We start from the raw sequence: 17,887 nt of genomic DNA on the forward strand, positions 1-17,887 counted from the left end.
TCTCAAAGAACATGCTCCTCATCCCACAAGTGACGAGGCTGAACTCAAGCTCCACTGAACTATGCTACCTTTAAGAGGCTTTCAAAGCTTCTAAACCATGATGCAACCTGTGCAAATAAATGTCAAAAACAAAATGTACTGCTGAGAAAGAAAAAAAAGTTTACCTTTACACAGCTCTGTAAGCAGAAGAAATTCTCCTTGCCCTGTGTCTGATTCTTCTTTTCCTATTGAAGCAGCAGAACAGAACTGGACAATGTTGGGATGCCCTGAAAGTTTTTTCTGGAGATAATGTGTTCAAGGAAGACTGCCAAGTTTACTGATACAACTGTATACAGCAGTTCACAGAACTCATTCTCATCTGAAATGTTAGCTTAAAACCACAAAAAGCATTACAGCTGTAATAAAGATATTAAGTAGAACAAGGAATCATGCCTCAGCTAAAAAAACAGACTTCAGTGGAACCTGCTGAAGATATAAAAAGTCAAAATGAAACATTAAAAAAATCCTTGTGATTAAGGCTGAGGACTTCATAACAGTCCTAGTCACTTATTTTTGTCTTCTAATAGCGACATCAAGGCATTAACATATGTAGCAGAGAGATCTTTTAACTATTAGCCACTTCTCTAGCTGGCTGATTAAGAAAGGGCTATTGTAGCAACACCTGTCCTTTCTAAGGAAGTAGTAAGTATATTATGTTTCAATTTTAAGTAAAATAAAGTTCAAAACAAGTAACAGCTCTGAAAGACCAAGGAACTTACCCTCCCGTCATGAGTAATAATTCTTTATACTAAAACCTTTGTCATGTTTCATGGTATCATTTTTGAACTATGTAAAAGTGAATAAAATTTAAGTGATCTCAGATCCCGCCAGTAGTAGTTACACTGCATTACGCCTGTTTGTGCTGCCCCGGCATGCCTCACTCTGGTCATGTACTGATACTCAGGCCTGAGGCAAACACACACTATTTACAAGATGCATTCACCAATTCTAAAAAGAAAAAAGCGAAGACGTCGTAAGTACAGCAAAGCTATAAAAAAAAGGCAAGTTGGATCCATCAAATTAGAACAGCTCCAAAGTACTAGTTTACATTTTATGCATGTCTTCATCACCTTTTACTCAGAGCCACAGGAATTAATTTCACAGTTATAACTTGGAAAGATAGCAACAGTTAACCCTCATTCATGCTGTACATATACTTTAATGAGCCCAAGCTGTGAAAAAACATCTACAGTACATTCAGTTCTTTACTCCTGACAACACAGAGTATCTATAATATGTATAGTTACTTCCAGTGAATGGTGTTTAGTGTAAGACTCCATCGAACATTTCAGTAATCACACAAAAATATTTAAGTAATTTAAATTAAGTGGTTTTGCACGGTAACTCAAACTGAAGCTGAATACTCAGACTGGAAACGAAACAGTGGCATACTACAGCTACTCACTGACTCTTGAAACAAACTGAGGGTCTTAGAGCAGATGCCAGGGAGCAAATACTGAGTTTACTAAACTCATGGACTGAAAACTCACCAAGACTGCATTATACTCTACCATCTAGCTTCACTGAAGATGAAGAGGACAGCAACAACCCTGAGAATCATCTACTTCTTGTTTCTGATGCACGTATTCTAATAAATTAACATTCAGTATTACTTTATAAAGCCAGATGCATCTGAGGCAGAAATTAAAAAAACTCTGGAAAGTAAAAGCAAAGTTCTGTGTAGTCAAAAAGGCAATATATCCAAAGCAAGTGAGGGAAGTCTACTTAAGATCTAGGTATCATCTGATTAACCAAAAGGTCTCTTGAACACAGTCACACGAATGCAAGAAAGCCCAAATAAGAATTTCATTTTTTGCTACGCAAAGTAAATGACAAAGTCTATACAAGCTATGAAAGTTATCCACACATATTAAGTTCCTGCAACTTTTGAAGAACTGAACTTGCTGGACGTTGATGCCAGATCCCTGATAAACCAGGACCCAAACCTTCCTCAGAATTCTTATCCTTTTAAGTAGTGTACGGCATTGAAAGAACTGAACGTGTAGAGTAGTCCTCTTTCTCAGAAATGTTTGCTATCAGGAAATTAAATCAAAACATTAAAGTATGTTCCAGAAAAGGATACCATAAAACAAACTTCCTGAATGATAGCTTTGTTCTTTTCTTCTTCATTAGACAACAACCGCTGCCAGAAAACAGAAAAAATTGAGACGATAGTTATTAAAACTTACAGAAAAACAGTGCATGGATTTTATTTTTTTTTTTCACAACACAAAGGATAAGCTACAGTCAAAAACCTAAGGAAATGTGATGGGACAGTAAACAAAGTAGGCATATTGTACATTTGGACATATTGCCATGAGCGGAACACCCAGTTTTCCAGCTACCTGTACTGTTCAGGTTTAGCGATAGCTGAGCAGTTGTAACCTTCAACACTCATGACCTAACTACTCTGACAGTTTTCTGTTGTATAAAACACTGAAGTTCTCCTGGCTACAGCATTGTGCACTGACAAGTAAAAACTCATTTTCTGCCTCAAATCTCTAGGAACAACCTTCAACCTATACCAGCCAAAACTTGTCCAAATTATGTAACCCAACTCTTTCAATAGTATCTGAGTAATCAGTAGCAAAATTAAGCATTACTATTACCAACATAGCTTGGATTTAGAGCCAACACTTGACCAGAATCAATCTGCGCAATTTGCTACAGAAGTACCAGTTTTATAAAACAGAGGAAGTACAGTAACGTACTTTTAGCTGTAACTTTTTAAATGTGGCTACTTCTTGATAACATTTTGAACACACATACTGTATGGGTTTGGTCATGTTTTGTTACTGCAAGATGTGGTACAAAAAGGAAAAAACAGTAACTACTGTTGGTAATCTTACCTCTCCTACTTCTCTTACTACTACCCTTCTCGCTTCTCCTCCAAGGTAAGAAGTCTTTGTACTGATAGAGTCACAGAACATCCCTACCCCAAAAATGAAGCCATTTTATGGTGAATACAGTGACTTCACTTTGTCCTTTCCACAATGCTTCAGTTTTTCAGCTGTTACATAATTATTACGAGCCTTCAAAAACACAAATCCAGAAATGCCAGACTGAATATCTGATTAATGAGTCAAAGTTCAGACCATTATTTTTAATACTGATGAAACTTACTCTGGAAGTACAAAGGGAGGCTAGCCAGTGAGCAAAATCTCCTGCTGATGAGTGAAACTATTAACATAGCCCATTTCAGGTAATTAGGAAAGATTCTTTTCACCCAAAATGCTTATGCAGTGTCATGAATTTCTAGACCAAATGAAGACAAACAGCAGCAGTACCCAACAAAGCAGTCCCCATCTCTGGTATAAAACACAAGGTCCTAACATTTACAGTGTGCTACAAACACCACTCTCATTATGAATTTTTCTAAATTACTTGTTCGTGTTATGCATTAAAAATTAACTACCATGCTAAAGCATCAAGCAAAAAGAACTTATAAACCTGAAGTACATTTTACCTTTAAAGCATAATCTTTGCCACTTCCAAGATCCTGAGCTTCATAGACGAAAGCAAAGCCACCTACAAGAAGAAGGGACATTAAGTCCGTTTTAATTTCAACATCCAAGTAAGTCATTCTTTTTAGTCTAAAAGAGCTATCACGTGAATTTAGATACCTGAATGTAAGAATATGCGTTTTTCAATGACTTGCCAAGAGTATGGGTAACCTACATAAAAGAGCTTCTTTCTTTAATACATGCTAGAAGCACAGTGAATTTGTTACTTTCCCACATTTTTTTAATCTACATATGCAGATTTCCTATTAAGTACCTCTTTCTTTTTTTTTTTTAATACAGGTCCTTATAATACCAAGATTCAGTTCTGCAAATACTACCTAATTATTTTAATTGAACAACTATTTGGTTTTGCACTATTACGTTTCTTATAAAAATAGCAATAGCCAAGAGAAATAAAATATTTAACATTCACTTCCTCATACTTTTAGGGTAATTGCCATGCTTCAGGCTTCATATTAAAAGCTGAAAGTGATTTCAAGCATTGAAGCAAATGCTTCGAATAAGGGGAGTTACTGTTACTAAACTGCTATCTGTCACTCCATACAACATTATTTTCCTTCCAACTGCTTTGGTCAGAATACTTATTTCATCTAACACTATGAGTTCACTCAAACACTGTGCAAACTTCTAGAAGGTAAATATGACTAAGAAAAAGACAAGGCTGCTAAGTTTCCTCAATTGCTAATTATGTTAATCTAACTACCAAAAGAATGTATTTGTTCAGTTCGACTCCATTTCAAAGATCCTGGTATCACTTCAAATTCTTCCCTGAATGTCATCCTTGTCATTACACCAACAGTGTGTTGCATATTCACTCTGTTTCAGAGTATCTTTAGTAGATTAACAACCAAAGTGACAAACTTCAACAATTTGCTTTTCTACTCCTTTTATTCTAAAATTCTATTTACTTTGGGCTGTAGTTAAATTCTATTTCCACTGGACTGTAGTTATAGGACATGGGGTAATAGGTTAAAACTTAAACAGGGGAAGTTTAGACTGGATTTGAGGAAGATCTTTAGTGTAAGGGTGGTGAGGTACTGGAATGGATTGCCCAAAAAAGTGGAGAATGCTCCATTCATGGCAGTATTCAAGGCCAGGCTGGACAGAGCCTTGGGCGAAATGGTCTAGTGTGAGGCGCCCCTGCCCATGGGAGGGGTTGGAACTATATAATCTTAGGGCTCTTTCCAACCCCAACCATTGTATGATTCTACAAACTACACTGCAATGCTCCCTCTAGCAATAACTTGGAGAACAGCATAGAAGATGTCAATGAAATACAAAATTTTACTTGTCAAAAAGGCTAAGAGAACAGAATAACTGAAGCATGAACCACAACAGGCATGCAACAAGTTGACAAGGCACTTCTTTTGAAAGATGCAGGATGCAAATCAGTAGTCACTTCAGTACCCGATACCTTCTTTGTGGATAAGGAATATTAACATGAGGCTGAAGTGAACACAGTATTTGCTTTGTGCAATTCCATCAAATACAAGGCTTTCCAAGAAGTACTCTCCAAAGTTTTACATGGCAATTGACCATCACAGTGTGCTCCAAGACTCCTGCTACACAACTTGTCACTTTGCCAGTAGCATTCACAACATGAAAGAAATAAATGACAGATTCCTAGATGTTGCCTTTGCTTTTGGTGTCTAAAAGGGAATAATACACAAAATGAGCAAAACCAAGATCCCAGCTGCAGGGAGGACAAACAGAAGAGAGTAACCAGTGAACCACGGAAGAGCTAGAGTATCAATGAAAATACTGAAGATGAGACAGCAAGGGCTGCAGTTCAGAACACCATATATTACCCATATGTGTACTGTGCTTATCTATTTACTTTGATTCAGTCATTCATCAGATTTGGTACTTCCCACAACAGGAAGTTCTCTTAGCTTTTTCAAAGCCCCAGTGCAAGTGTTCTGATCAGCCATTACAATCAGCATTTTGCACACTGATGGGACAGAGACTGGAGACAGAATAAACTCCATGCTTACTACCTGAAGACAATTTGCTCCTCTCTGAATGAGAACATATGCAAAAAAAAACATGGTTCTGGACAGTGCTGACTGTTTATGGATTTCACAAAGCTGGTGAAACAATCAAGATAATCTGCAAGTCATCCTTCTACTGAGGCTGGGTCTGGGAATCCATGGTTTTTGATCTCACTTCCCAGTTAGTTCCCTACTAAAGTCCAGAGGCATGCCCCAGGTTTCAGAGTGCACTGTCCCAGTGAGTTGCAAGCTCCTACAGAAGTGCACACCAGTCACTGTACCACAGAGCTACTGCTTCCATGTCTTTGTCCTACACAGATACTACAGACCTTCTACACAGCAGAAGTACTGCTGGCCCTCCAGAAGAAACTCTTTACATTCACCTTGGTATATATTTCTTTTCTTTATTCTAATAACCCTGCAAAAGCTGCATCTTGAAAATATGTGCTTTGATTACAAAATTAAGTGCTTCTCGTACACAAAATCACTGCACGGTTAGTTTTCTGGAATGCGCTCAAGAGCAAAATGGTAACAGAGAAACCCCAAATTAGGGACAAGTTATTCTGCAAGTTCAGCTCTGTACACTGCCAAGGGTTCTACCACAGCTGGAATGGGGCAAGTCTACTCTGGACTTCAGGCATACACCCATACTACTACAAACATACACTGACCTACGCATATGCATGTATTCCAAAAGCTAACTACGCTTCATTCAAATTTATCCAATGCCTTTCTGGATATTTCACTGGTGAAAGCACGTATGCATCACAATTAACTCATCAGATCAATTCTATCCACCATTTAAAGCATATATCTGAGTAACCACCAAGCTGATGCAAACTTTTAAGGCCCTTAGAAGCATTCATACCTTTCCAATTATTTCAACTAGTCTCATAAATTACAAACACATCGTCCAATACAAGAAATGCTTACAACACAGACCAAGTTGCACATTATCACTAAGTTTAATCTTGTTGACATCCAGTATGATGCAATAAAAGAATATGTTCACCCAACTGAGAAGAGATTAGACTTCAAAAAACATAAACTTCAAATCTTCATGGAATTGAACATCATGCAGTCCTCCCAAAACTCAAGACATATTCACAGCTGCCCTGAAATCTTTCCCTCTGTTCACAAATGATCCTGAAATTCAGGCCTAAAACTAAGCCACATTTATGAGAACTACAAAAGTTAATTTCTTGATGGAAAAGCCTGTGTTTTAACACTCAAATCACAATGTTACAACTACCCCAAGAAGGATCCCAAAGTTTAATTGATTTTTCTGCACATAACCTCATTTCTAACAAGAAAAATAAATTTCACTGCTCTTAATTGCTAGCTAGGAATCTACAGAGATTTCATGTTCAGCTGTGTATCTGTTTCAACATACATACTGGTTTTTGGTCTCAATAGTAACTGACAATCAGAAACATTCATTTTTACCTAACAATGCAAGAACATTTTCAGCAATGCAAGCCATTTAAAAATGGCAAGTTCTTGCTGTCAGTGGAAGTTAATACAAGCTCTACTTACATTAAAGCACTGCTATTTGACTCTTAAGTGAAGTATACTTGACATTATCTGGAAATCCAGTGAAATCTGCACACAAGTTGTCCAAATTAAGATTTTGCTGAGGTCAAATTTTAAGCTGACAAGACTCAATTTTCTTTTCCAACCAAGAGATTTGCATTTTCCCTCAAGATACACCTAGGCATCACATATCAATTAAGTTCACTGCACTAGAAAACAAATTGGATTTAAAACTGTCAATTTTTCCCCATCTTCATTAGCTTTTTCAGCCAAGGAATTTCAGTGAAATGACAGTTTTCCTACTTGTCAGCTAGTGAAGCACCAAAACAGGAACCTCAATCACAATATAAAACTGCTTGCTACTGTAATGCATTGTTTCGTTACACACTTAACCAGTCATGACAAAGGAATGGTGTGGATAACTTCCTGTTTATAGCTACTGATATGACTTGTCTGCTCCCCTCCCAAATACTGACCAAATTTGCTTCCAAATCGATTTTGAGTACTTATGTTTCAATTATAACTTAATTAAAAGATGGTAATTCTAGCCTGAACTACAAGTTAGAGTGCATCTTAATGAAAGCAAACAGATGTTTTTCTACCAGTGTACAAGCAACATCTTTAATGCTGTCACTGTTGCAAGCACTGACTCAAACTTTTTTTCCTGAAGTCCAGTCATCCATTTGTGTCAGTTGCAAAGTCATAATAACAAGCTGAAGCTGTCTCAAATAGGAAGGATGACTCAAAGGTCTGAACATTTCCCAGTAAACCTTGAGAAGCAGGGAGGTAGAACACCCTCAAACTTGCAGAGATCACCTGCAAGCAGAAACTGCTGCATCCAAAGAAACACTAGCTTTAAAAAAACATCACTGTTCTGCTCCATAGGATCATGGGTTGGAAAGGACTTTAATCATGACTTCAGATCACCCAGTTCCAACCCCCCTTCCATGCTTTGTGTTGAAAAACCTCTCTGTATCTACAGCTAAGGCAACATCAACTGGAAAGCTGCTAGGTCACGGTGCTCCTGTTCTTCTTTACTGACTGCCATATTTTTTTCACACTTCCTTATACAAGGTCTGCAGAGTAACTGTTATCATCCTTTACATCACAGGCTGTTGCAATTTCTTAACTTGATGTGAGCTCTCCTTCTTCCATAGTTACTTCAACCATCTGCCAGCAAATTGAACTATCAGTGTTCACAGAAATTCGACTGTTAAGTGTTCATTGCCTCTCTGCTGCCCAGAGTTTTATGAATTATATCCATCAAAAAAAAATAAATCAGCATTTAATCACAAATTAGGATTGTGCCTAGAAGCTTGGTAAACTAATCCTGCCTGTTCACACTCAAAATACTGAAAAAGCCTGTAAGTCTAAAGCAGCAAGTTTTGATACTTTAATGACAGACGTAAGCTTCATTGCCAGAATGCAGCTTATAACAAGTCACCTACATGGCTTCAATTCATGACAGCTTTTGAAAATAAAGTTAGTCTGTAGCCACCTTTCTGACTAAGGAATAATATAGCTTCCTTTCACTAAAGTTTCATGGTGAAAGTTTTAGACTCCTGTCAGTCTGAAAAATGCATTTTTTTCATCATGTTTCTCCTCTTCTCTGCTATTTTCATCCATACTTGTTGCTCAAAAGGAAGCATAAGAAATCAGTACACATGAAGAATGGTTGCTGAGTGCTGCATAGCTTTCTTGTTCCCTGCTTTTCACGCAAACATGCACCTCCTTTACTCTTAATTCCTCAGCTTTGTATGTAAAACAAGCAACAAAGTATTGGAAAGTTAGCAAGCTTGCATAGATAGTTAAGCAAAGAGGAACCATGAGTAGTATTTCTTTGCACGGATATCTTTTTCTTCAAAAAAAAAGAAAGAAAAGGTGAAATTTCAGGGAATTCCCTTTCATATATCTCAATCCTAACTGTCCTTGGCTGTTTTCAAATACAGAAAATTCATCCTAACCATTTCGAACATCCTTCTACTGACAGAACAACTAGACAAGTGGCACATCACAAGCAAGATTCGTCTTACTTGCAAATTACTGTTGTATTGAGAGGAAAATTCTCTATCAAGAAAAGAATAAAAGGCTAGTATTAACATTAACTCTTATCAAAAAGCCTTGGAGAAGATGCAGAAACTGAAAGTCACAGTCCTAACCCCCACAGGAGGAAGAAAAAATCCCTGTCTATTCTCAAAGTGTGTTTTTTTTCTAAATCTAGGAACAAGTAAAACTATGTAGTTAGAAGCTAAAACCCATTATCTGGAATTAAAAACGAGGCTAAATGGACTCAGTGTATTATAAACTTGTAATTTATCTAAAGTCTTAAGTGAAGTGAGGCTTAAACTGCCCAAGTTCCACAGCTTTGTCTAACACCTCCTCGCTGTCTGAAAAGCCCCTTTCTGGTATTTCTCTCAGCTGTCCCATATCTAAATCAGCACTAAAAAGTCAACATGCTTCATGAGATACAACTATTATTTGAAGAGACAGCAAGCACCCCACAATCATCTGCTCATTGGAGTATTAACATGAATAGGGGTATCTCCATCTTCAGCTGTTCTCTTGAGGATATGAACTCCCTGATTCTTCTGCAGGAGAACCTCACACACACTGAGACTATAATTTCATCACTTATTCTCAGCTTTTGCTGCTTTTTTGTCAGGCCGAAGAGTACCTGGCTAAAGCAGTTAACACAAACAATTTTCAAACACATTACAAATAGTATATATGAGCAGGCAGAACATTTCTCAGTAGGCTCTAAAAGACAAGTGTTGCTCATTCCATGCCATCACTGCCTTCCACTGACAAGACCCTGAGTTGTTGTATGTAAGTTCTTTAAACTGAACCAAGGTAACACTGCCCCATTTCACATTAAAAAAAAAGACTTAGCCAGAACTTCACAGAAGAGCAATTATACTCAAGAATTAAAAAATTACAGCATATTCAGGCTGCAGTTGAATTAGTGGCTGAGAAACATAAAAACTGTAATTTTAAACAGTAATTATAGCATAAAGTTATTTTCCTGATGCAATTACCTTTATCACAAATATTAAGAAACTGAATAACTCAAATACAAAGTGCTTCAAAATAAGCCATTTAAAGGATTAATAGGGGAATTTTTCTATCTGGTTTATGGCACTTAAAACAGCTTACCAGGACATAAATATCCAAACTTTTTAAAGATTATTTTTCTGTTAGTATGATCTCTGTTCTAGAAAATTTAAAGCTAAAATAAGACACCTACTGATAGTTTCATATTTAACATTTAACCTACAAAACTCAATTAACAGTACTCAAGGAGCAAATTCAAGTCTCACTGGCAGCGAAGAATTTGTAGGGATGTTACATTACGCACTGAGTGGCAACAGGAACTACTAGTGGAGTTGTCAACTGATGTTTAACACTAAAGCCCCCTCAAAACATTACCTGACCTAACCGAATATGTAACCCAAAACTTGCAGAAGATCCCTTCCTTTCAAAATGATAGGAGACTGAACAGTATCAGATTTTGCTCCATGGCTCACCATAATGATTAAATTCCCTATTTTCATGGAAGGACCTCTAGAATAGATATTTTCCGTGTTCATATCTTCTATTTTTACTTTATCAACAAGATATATGAAATAATTTATGAACTTACTGCCACCCATCAATGCAACAGCTGCCTGCTTTTACAAAAAAAGCCTCAATGGAAACATTCAAGGAATAAGACGATTATATTTAAAGACTGCATAATTTAAGCACATTAGCAGTTTTGTCAATATCTTATTTAGCTTCCAAATCATCCTGCCCTTCATTTACACTCTAAAAAGCAGCAATTTTATTAAACATTCATTCAGTGCACAGCAAACAAGCTTCTCCAGTTAGCTAACTACCAAAACTAATGCATCCACGCAATTTATAATCATTAAAAAAAATCAACTTCCTTTGTATGTAATTTTGAAACTTGACAGTGAACATCACAGGACACGCTACTCTCATATCAATTTACCCTCCCATTGGAGTAGCATTACTACACAGAATTGAAGAACAAGTTTCTGTAATTCACTGACCATCTTTGGCACTGACAGTCTCTCAATGAATGCCAACAGCCCAGTGACCAGGTTCTATTCCTTCTACAGTATAGATGAAGATCAAGAAATTTCCCTTATTTACATGCCCATCATTCTTAAGTGTCACCATTAGCAGGTAAACAACAATGTCTATTAGAAGATACGCTTTGTTCAACAGAGGCAAAAATGAAAGCCAGCAGCATCTAGCATTTGAAAAACAAATTTGCTGGGTTGTTTGTGCAAATATGCTTTCAGAAGCAAGAAACAAGAAATTTCTGAAAGCCACTGTTCAGGCTGGTGTGGTCAGTTGCTCTCCCCATTCTCTCCCAAGGTCAAATAGCAGGCTACATCAGCTGTTGACTCAGCAAGGACCACCTCAGTCCCTCAACCATCTGGTACAGATTGGTACAGGAATCCTGACATGTCTGAACAAGGGGAAAGGATACTCCAGGACATCAACTGAAGAAGCAAAAAAGTTAACAAAAATGCACATCCTGTTCACATTAATAGAAAGGGATCTGACAGAGTTTAGTTAAGGCACCCTCACCTAACTGTATAAAAACCAAACAGTAAGCATCTAGATAACTCTTTTATCTCATGTACGTGGGCTGTGTGTATGCAGATGCCCTGGTGAGAGCAGACACCCATGATGTGATGGAGACACATACAGAATACCCAGACTGGCAAGTGACTTATGGCCATGCAACAGTGTTCTCTGTCATGAAAGAGTGTGAGATACTTACATTCACTCAACATTTACTAAGTAGGTATGCAATCAGTGACTATTTTACTTAAATAAAATTGTGTGGCAGTCTGTGCACTTAACCAGAGGACACAGAAGAACCCTAGCACCTGAAGCCAGCATAACACTAGATGACCTTTGGAAGTCCCTTCCAACTCAAACTGTTCTATGATTCTGTGATCATACAAAGGGCAAGTAAGGATTAAATGTAAAGGCCCCCACTCATTTCCTCTAAAAATTTCTTAACCGCAGTGAGCTACTGAAATGCCCAAGGACAAAACACCATATTCCAGCAGCACTCAGTCCATTCAGTGACATGCTCAGTCATGTACTGGGAGATAGTAAGAATAGTAGAGACCACCTTGCGCCCGACCCCCCCTGCCTGGCTCTCAGGTTCCTCTCACAGCACACCACATTTTCAGTTGGCTGGGTCCTACTCCTAGTGTGGCACCTCCACAAAACAAACATGGAAACACAACCGAATGGTGTTTGCTCATGAAGGCAGTGTCTCGGCTGACAGCATGGCCAAACACGTATCTGCACCAACACAGATTATGGGCACATTGCAATACTGGAAAGAGCTGCGCGGTGTGAGAACAACTGAATTTACGCTGCTGTATGATACTGTGTAATGCTAATCCACACACTGTGTTCACCCCAATTGAAAACAAAGCAGACCGTATGATCTTACAGAAAAGGCTACCTCTCTGCTTTGGCAGATCACACACAGTTCACCATGGATTTGAAATCCGAGTTTTGAAAGTATCACTTCACTTTCTAGTAAGGAATTGGGCATGAAAGCACTCATGCCGAAGAAAAAAAGATTCTGCATTTATAAGCATGGAAGAGAATGCTTATAAGTCACAATTATATAAGCAAGTATTACAAGGTATCAAACAGGTTCAGAGCTCAAAGATAAATTAATTATCAGCAACAAAAATAATATGCTAAAGAAATTAAAATCTGAAGACAGCAGGAGAAGTTCAGGCTTCTGTATTTCACATGCATTTTTATATTCATACTTAATATATCCTAAAGCTCGTTTTAGCCAAGCTATGGTCTGCCTAACAAAAGCAGAAAGGCCCAATTTCACTTGGTACACTGACAGCATCATGAAATAAACTGTAATGCTGAGACAAAGGTGGAACACCAAGCAGTGGTTACAGATAAATTTGCAAGAATGCTAGACTTAAAGCATGTCCCTGTTTGCTTTAATTTACCTAACCTGGCATAATTACCCTGACATTTTAGGAAGCCTGTGTCAGATCCTAGGTAACAGTAGGCTGCTACCAAAGTAAAGTATAAAATCCTTGTTTCACAACCAGGAACTAAACAGCAGATACATCTCAAATATAGCTTTCTGCTCTTATTTTCCTTTGTTGCTCTCCTGCAGCTCCTCCTGGCAGGAATGTCAGCACCAGCAGCATCAGCCAATTCGTTCAGCATTCACCTTGCAGTCACATCATATTGAGTGCTTACATCTCATTCACAAACTGTGGCTGGCTGTTCAGTAAAGAAGCTCCAAGTAAAGGCTAAAGGCAGAGCTGGACTTGACATTGAGTTCCATTTGGCATGCTACTTACTATGTAAAAACTGCCAGGATTTGTCTAAGATCACATGCCAAAAGTGGTTAAGCACTGAAGTAGCAAATTTTTTGTCCTTTAGAAGATTAAACAGCTGTGAAGACCAATGTCCTGTTGTTTTACACAAGCAGATTTTTTCTAAGTTTCACTGACGCAGCTAATCTTGAAAAATCATTTTTATTTCCATGGTGGTCACTTTAGGGTGGTAATATTTCAACAAAAAAAAAAACTACTCAGAAAAAAATTCAATAAATCTACTTATTAAACCAGCTACATACAAGGCAATTACAAAAATCAACTACAAAAAATAACTTCAACACTGAAAAGAAGCTCTGAAGAGAAATCTGAGGTACTCCACCTAAGTAACTTCAACCACCTGTTCAAAGATAATGAACTATATAACTGCATTAATATGGACAAAAATCGCATTTTAGCCTTTTAAGACAAGCTTTCAGCGACTCTTCTGCTTGAAAACAAAGTAATTATTCTTACCACAAGTGCAAGATCCAAATTTCTACTAATTACTAAGTAGTCTGCACACACCAAACATAGAACTTATTTTAAAACAGACTAGCAAGCATGTGCCAAAACAACTACCCAAAAATCCACTGAAACTGAAAACCACCCAGACATTTAACTCCAGGAAAGCCCATATGCTGCTTAAAGTTAGCATCTTTTCCTGCATTTCACAGTATTCTAAATAACCCTGAGCAGCACAAGCAAATCTGCATCTTTGCCACGATATGACACATTGTCATTTTAAATATATATATACACATATACATGCAATCCCGTATTTCCATGACGTCCTATGTGGACTATGAACTCATATGAGAGTTCTGTTAGGTGGTGAAGGTATTCTCACCACAAAGCAAATGAAGAACTCTCCACGCTGCACACTGGCTCTCGATGGGTATTCCCGAAGCAGACTAACAACATGGGGCACCGCTCCTACACCCGGTCCCGCGGAACACCCACCGCAACACTCGCGACAGCTCAGCGTGCCCGCGGCCCCAGCTAGAGTAGCTACGAGGAGGCAGCCAGCCCGTCAGAAGGGGCGGTTACCGGTGCAGGAAGAAGCGACCAGACCTGGCCTGGCGGTCACCGCAGCCCGTTCGCCCGCAAGGGGCCTCCCCTTGCAGGGCGCGGCCTGCCAGGGAGGAAGCCCTCCCGGCCAAGAAAGGGCGGACGGGGCGAGCGGGAGGCCCGAAGGGGAGCACAGCTCAGCCCGGCAGCGGGAAAGTCGGGCCCGGGCCGGGATGCTGCCTACAGCCGCTGCCGCCCGCTCTTACCCTCCGCAATGACCCTCTTGATGCGCAGCTTCATGTCGCCCATCTCCACCGTCTGCCCCACGAAATCGTTCTGGTCGCGGCTGGCAGCCCCGAGGGAGCCGGGGCCCGCCAGGAAGTCCAGGGCGGACTGGAAGAGCGACATGGTGCCGGCAGGTGCTGCCCGGCTGAGGGGCAGACGCGCAGGCGGTGCAGCGCGGCGGGGCGGCTCCGCCAAGCTACCGACTGCAGCGACGGAGAGAGCCCCCCTCCTCGCTAGCTGTTCCCTGCGTTCCTGGCTGCTTCCGGGAGCGTTGCGTCACTTATGACCTCATGGGGAGGCTCTCGGTGCCCGCCCCGCCGCCGCAGCTGGCCGGGCCTCCGCCGCCGCCGGGCCCGCCCCCGGGGGAAGCTGTCCGTTGCAGCCCGGGGGCCGCGAAAGGGCTGCCGAGGCCTTCCAGTTTCCTCCCGACGCGCCTTGCGGGCGGTGCGGCGGGGAGTGAAGGCACTGGGAGGGAGCGGTAGGGGCGGCGGGGCCTGCGCGGGTAGGAGGGGCGTCGTTCCCGGACAGGAGCGGTATCCCGCTGTTACCGCGCAGGAGGTTGTCAAGCGGAGGGGGTCCTTCGTGTCTGTACGTGTCACACTGGCACTGGCGGCACTCGGGAAGAACATGCACTTCTCACAGAGAGTTGTCGGAACCCTTTCACTGTTCACCTGCCCTCGGGGCCTCCCGTCTCGTTTGCTCACCCCTCCACTGAAGGGCCAGCCCCCGCCTTTCATGCAGTCCTGCTACCTGCGCGGGGTGAGCAGTGATGGTGGTGCCTTTTCGGTGTGCTGCCGAACAGTGATAACACTGATACTGATTAACTGCAGCAATCCGTGCAGGGTGGTACCCTGTGCGTTTGGATGTGAGGCTGACTTTGTGTGTTAGCACTGGCAGATCACTTCCCGGTAAGGTCTGTCTGCTGGAGGAAGCCTGGGGCAGCAGATCACTAAAAGCAAGGCTGTTTGCAAGCCTGTTGTTTCAGAAAGAATGCTGCTATAGCCAGGACTGTCATTCAGAAAGTCCCAGAAGTATAAAACGGTTTGGGTTGGAAAGAACCTTAAGATCATGTAGTTCCAACCCCCATGCCATGGGCAGGGACACCTTCTGTCAGACCAGGTTGCTCCAGCCCTCATCCAACCTGGCCTTGAACACTGCCAGGAATGGGGCAGCCACAGCTTCTCTGGGCAACCTGTGCCAGTGTTTCACCACCTTCACAGTAAAGAACTTCTTCGTTGTATCTAACCTAAATCTCCCGTTTCCCTGTTTAAATTTGAACCCATTATCTCATGTCCTATTGCTACAGTCCCTAGTGGAGAGTCCCTCTCTAGCATCCTTGGAGGCCCCCTTGAGATACTGTCATGTCTTTGCTGTTACAGTCATATCTTTACTATTGCAGTCTGCTTCCTGCCAGCAGCCATCACTTTTGAGTTGATTCCAGATGTTCCCAAATTCCTTAAGACTTCAGGTAGCCATGCTAATTTTCTCCTGCACAGATCAGTAGTTAAATATTTTATAGTTGTATTTCTCAATCAACTTCCATAAACTAAGAACTCACTGTTCTCCATGCTACTGTGTAAATTACAGGGGCAGAACAGAAGGCCTGAGCTGGTGATCTCATGACAGTCTACAACTTTCTCAAGGAGAGTTGCAGAGGGGGAGGTGCTGATCTCTCTCTGGTGACTGTAACAGGACACAGAGCACAAGGAAATGGAATGAAGCTGCATCACGAGATTTTCCCATTGCACACTGGGAAAAGATAATTCACCAGCAGGGTGGCTGGTAACTGGAACTGGTTCCCCATGGAAGTGATGCATGGCAACAAGCTTGTCAGAGTGCAAGGAGCATCTGGATAGTGCTCTTAGCTATATGGTTTAGTTTTAGGTGGTCCTGCAAAGAGCAGGGATTTGGGACTCAATGATTCTTATGGGTCTCTTCCAACTTGAGATACTCTGATTTTATGGCATCTTGTTCTACAATTCCTTACCAGTCAAGAACTGTGGTCATAAAAGCTGGTAGATTTGTACAGCATTCCTATGTTTCTATATGTCTTATTAAAAAAAAAAATTATCAAAGTCAGATTTTTTTATAGACAACTTCATTCAATCTGTGAGATCTGCTACTGTTTTTCTATTGCCCATGTAACAAAACCCTTTTTACTATCATAAATCATACTACCACCACCACCACTTTGAGAACAGCAGACTGTATTCAGAGCAGGAGCATCCTGTCTTAATCCCATTTTAGTTTCTGACTTTTCCAATTGTTTTTTTCAGGCAAGGGCTGGAATTACTTCGGACAAACAACCAGTGCTAGTTAGGCTTGCTATACTGCACCGTTCTGCTCATTGTCCCTTGTCCTATTGTTCACCTGTATATTCCTCTTCAACAACTCACTCATACAAATCCACAGGGAAAGGAACAGGATTTTTTGTATGGAACCACAGAAGCAGTGCTGGTGTGTTTGAAGGTCTAGATTATATGTTAGCAATTTTCTTATTCCCAAAAGGAGGCTGACACAGATGGAATATGAAGCAACTAAAACGCAATTAACTAATTTAAATGAAGACTGATGTTTCTGCTGCAACTTCAGTAACAGATTGAGTGACTTGGGCTAAAATGGCCTCTTGGGGGGGGGGTGGTGTTTTTTTGGGTGTTTGGGGGTTTTTTTGCTAACCATCTTTAACATGGAGAGTTCATGTCTCACTGCTAAATCTCACATTTATCTTAACATGGAAGAGCCTTTCTTCCAAAGGCTGGAAAAAACAGCCAAGGGTGACAAGGCAGCAAGACTATTTATTTATTTCAGCAGCAATACAGGCTTATGCCTGCTTGAAATGCCCTTGAACTTACTGTCTTGATTCTCTATCAGTGTGTACATTTTAACTGTATAAAAATTAGCAAACAAAATTCCATCAGTGAAAACACTGTACTTAAAACTTTGTGGGTCTACTGCTTATGCAAGAGAGGTTTAATTTTACTGCCGAGAAAGGATCTTAGCACACATAATTCAAAATTTCAGTGCAGAAATCATATGCAGATAGGCACAAAGTGTGAGGTCTGCTACTAAAAGCTCAAGCTAAACATTTGTGCAATTCCTCTGGTTGCTTGTA

At 40.4% G+C, this 17,887-nt stretch overlaps 1 protein-coding gene across 2 annotated transcripts in view; it reads right to left on the minus strand.

Moving 5' to 3' along the window:
- GAK (cyclin G associated kinase) overlaps positions 1 to 15,013 on the minus strand; it is a 69,401-nt gene extending 54,388 nt beyond the window's left edge. For both annotated transcript variants that reach the window (XM_061366059.1, XM_061366058.1), the window contains exons 1-4: positions 14,757 to 15,013; positions 3,506 to 3,567; positions 2,123 to 2,182; positions 165 to 279 (exon numbers count right to left, since the gene is read on the minus strand). In XM_061366059.1, coding sequence (XP_061222043.1) covers positions 165 to 279; positions 2,123 to 2,182; positions 3,506 to 3,567; positions 14,757 to 14,898 — 379 coding nt within the window. In that variant the 5' untranslated portion in view covers positions 14,899 to 15,013. The remainder of the gene's footprint in view (positions 1 to 164; positions 280 to 2,122; positions 2,183 to 3,505; positions 3,568 to 14,756) is intronic.
- Positions 15,014 to 17,887: the final 2,874 nt, after the last annotated feature.

This window comes from Neopsephotus bourkii, unplaced genomic scaffold, assembly GCF_033783945.1.
Source record: "Neopsephotus bourkii isolate Nb327-2 ecotype Australia unplaced genomic scaffold, CSIRO-AGI_Nbou_v1 NB_1298, whole genome shotgun sequence".
Lineage (NCBI taxonomy): Eukaryota > Metazoa > Chordata > Aves > Psittaciformes > Psittacidae > Neopsephotus > Neopsephotus bourkii.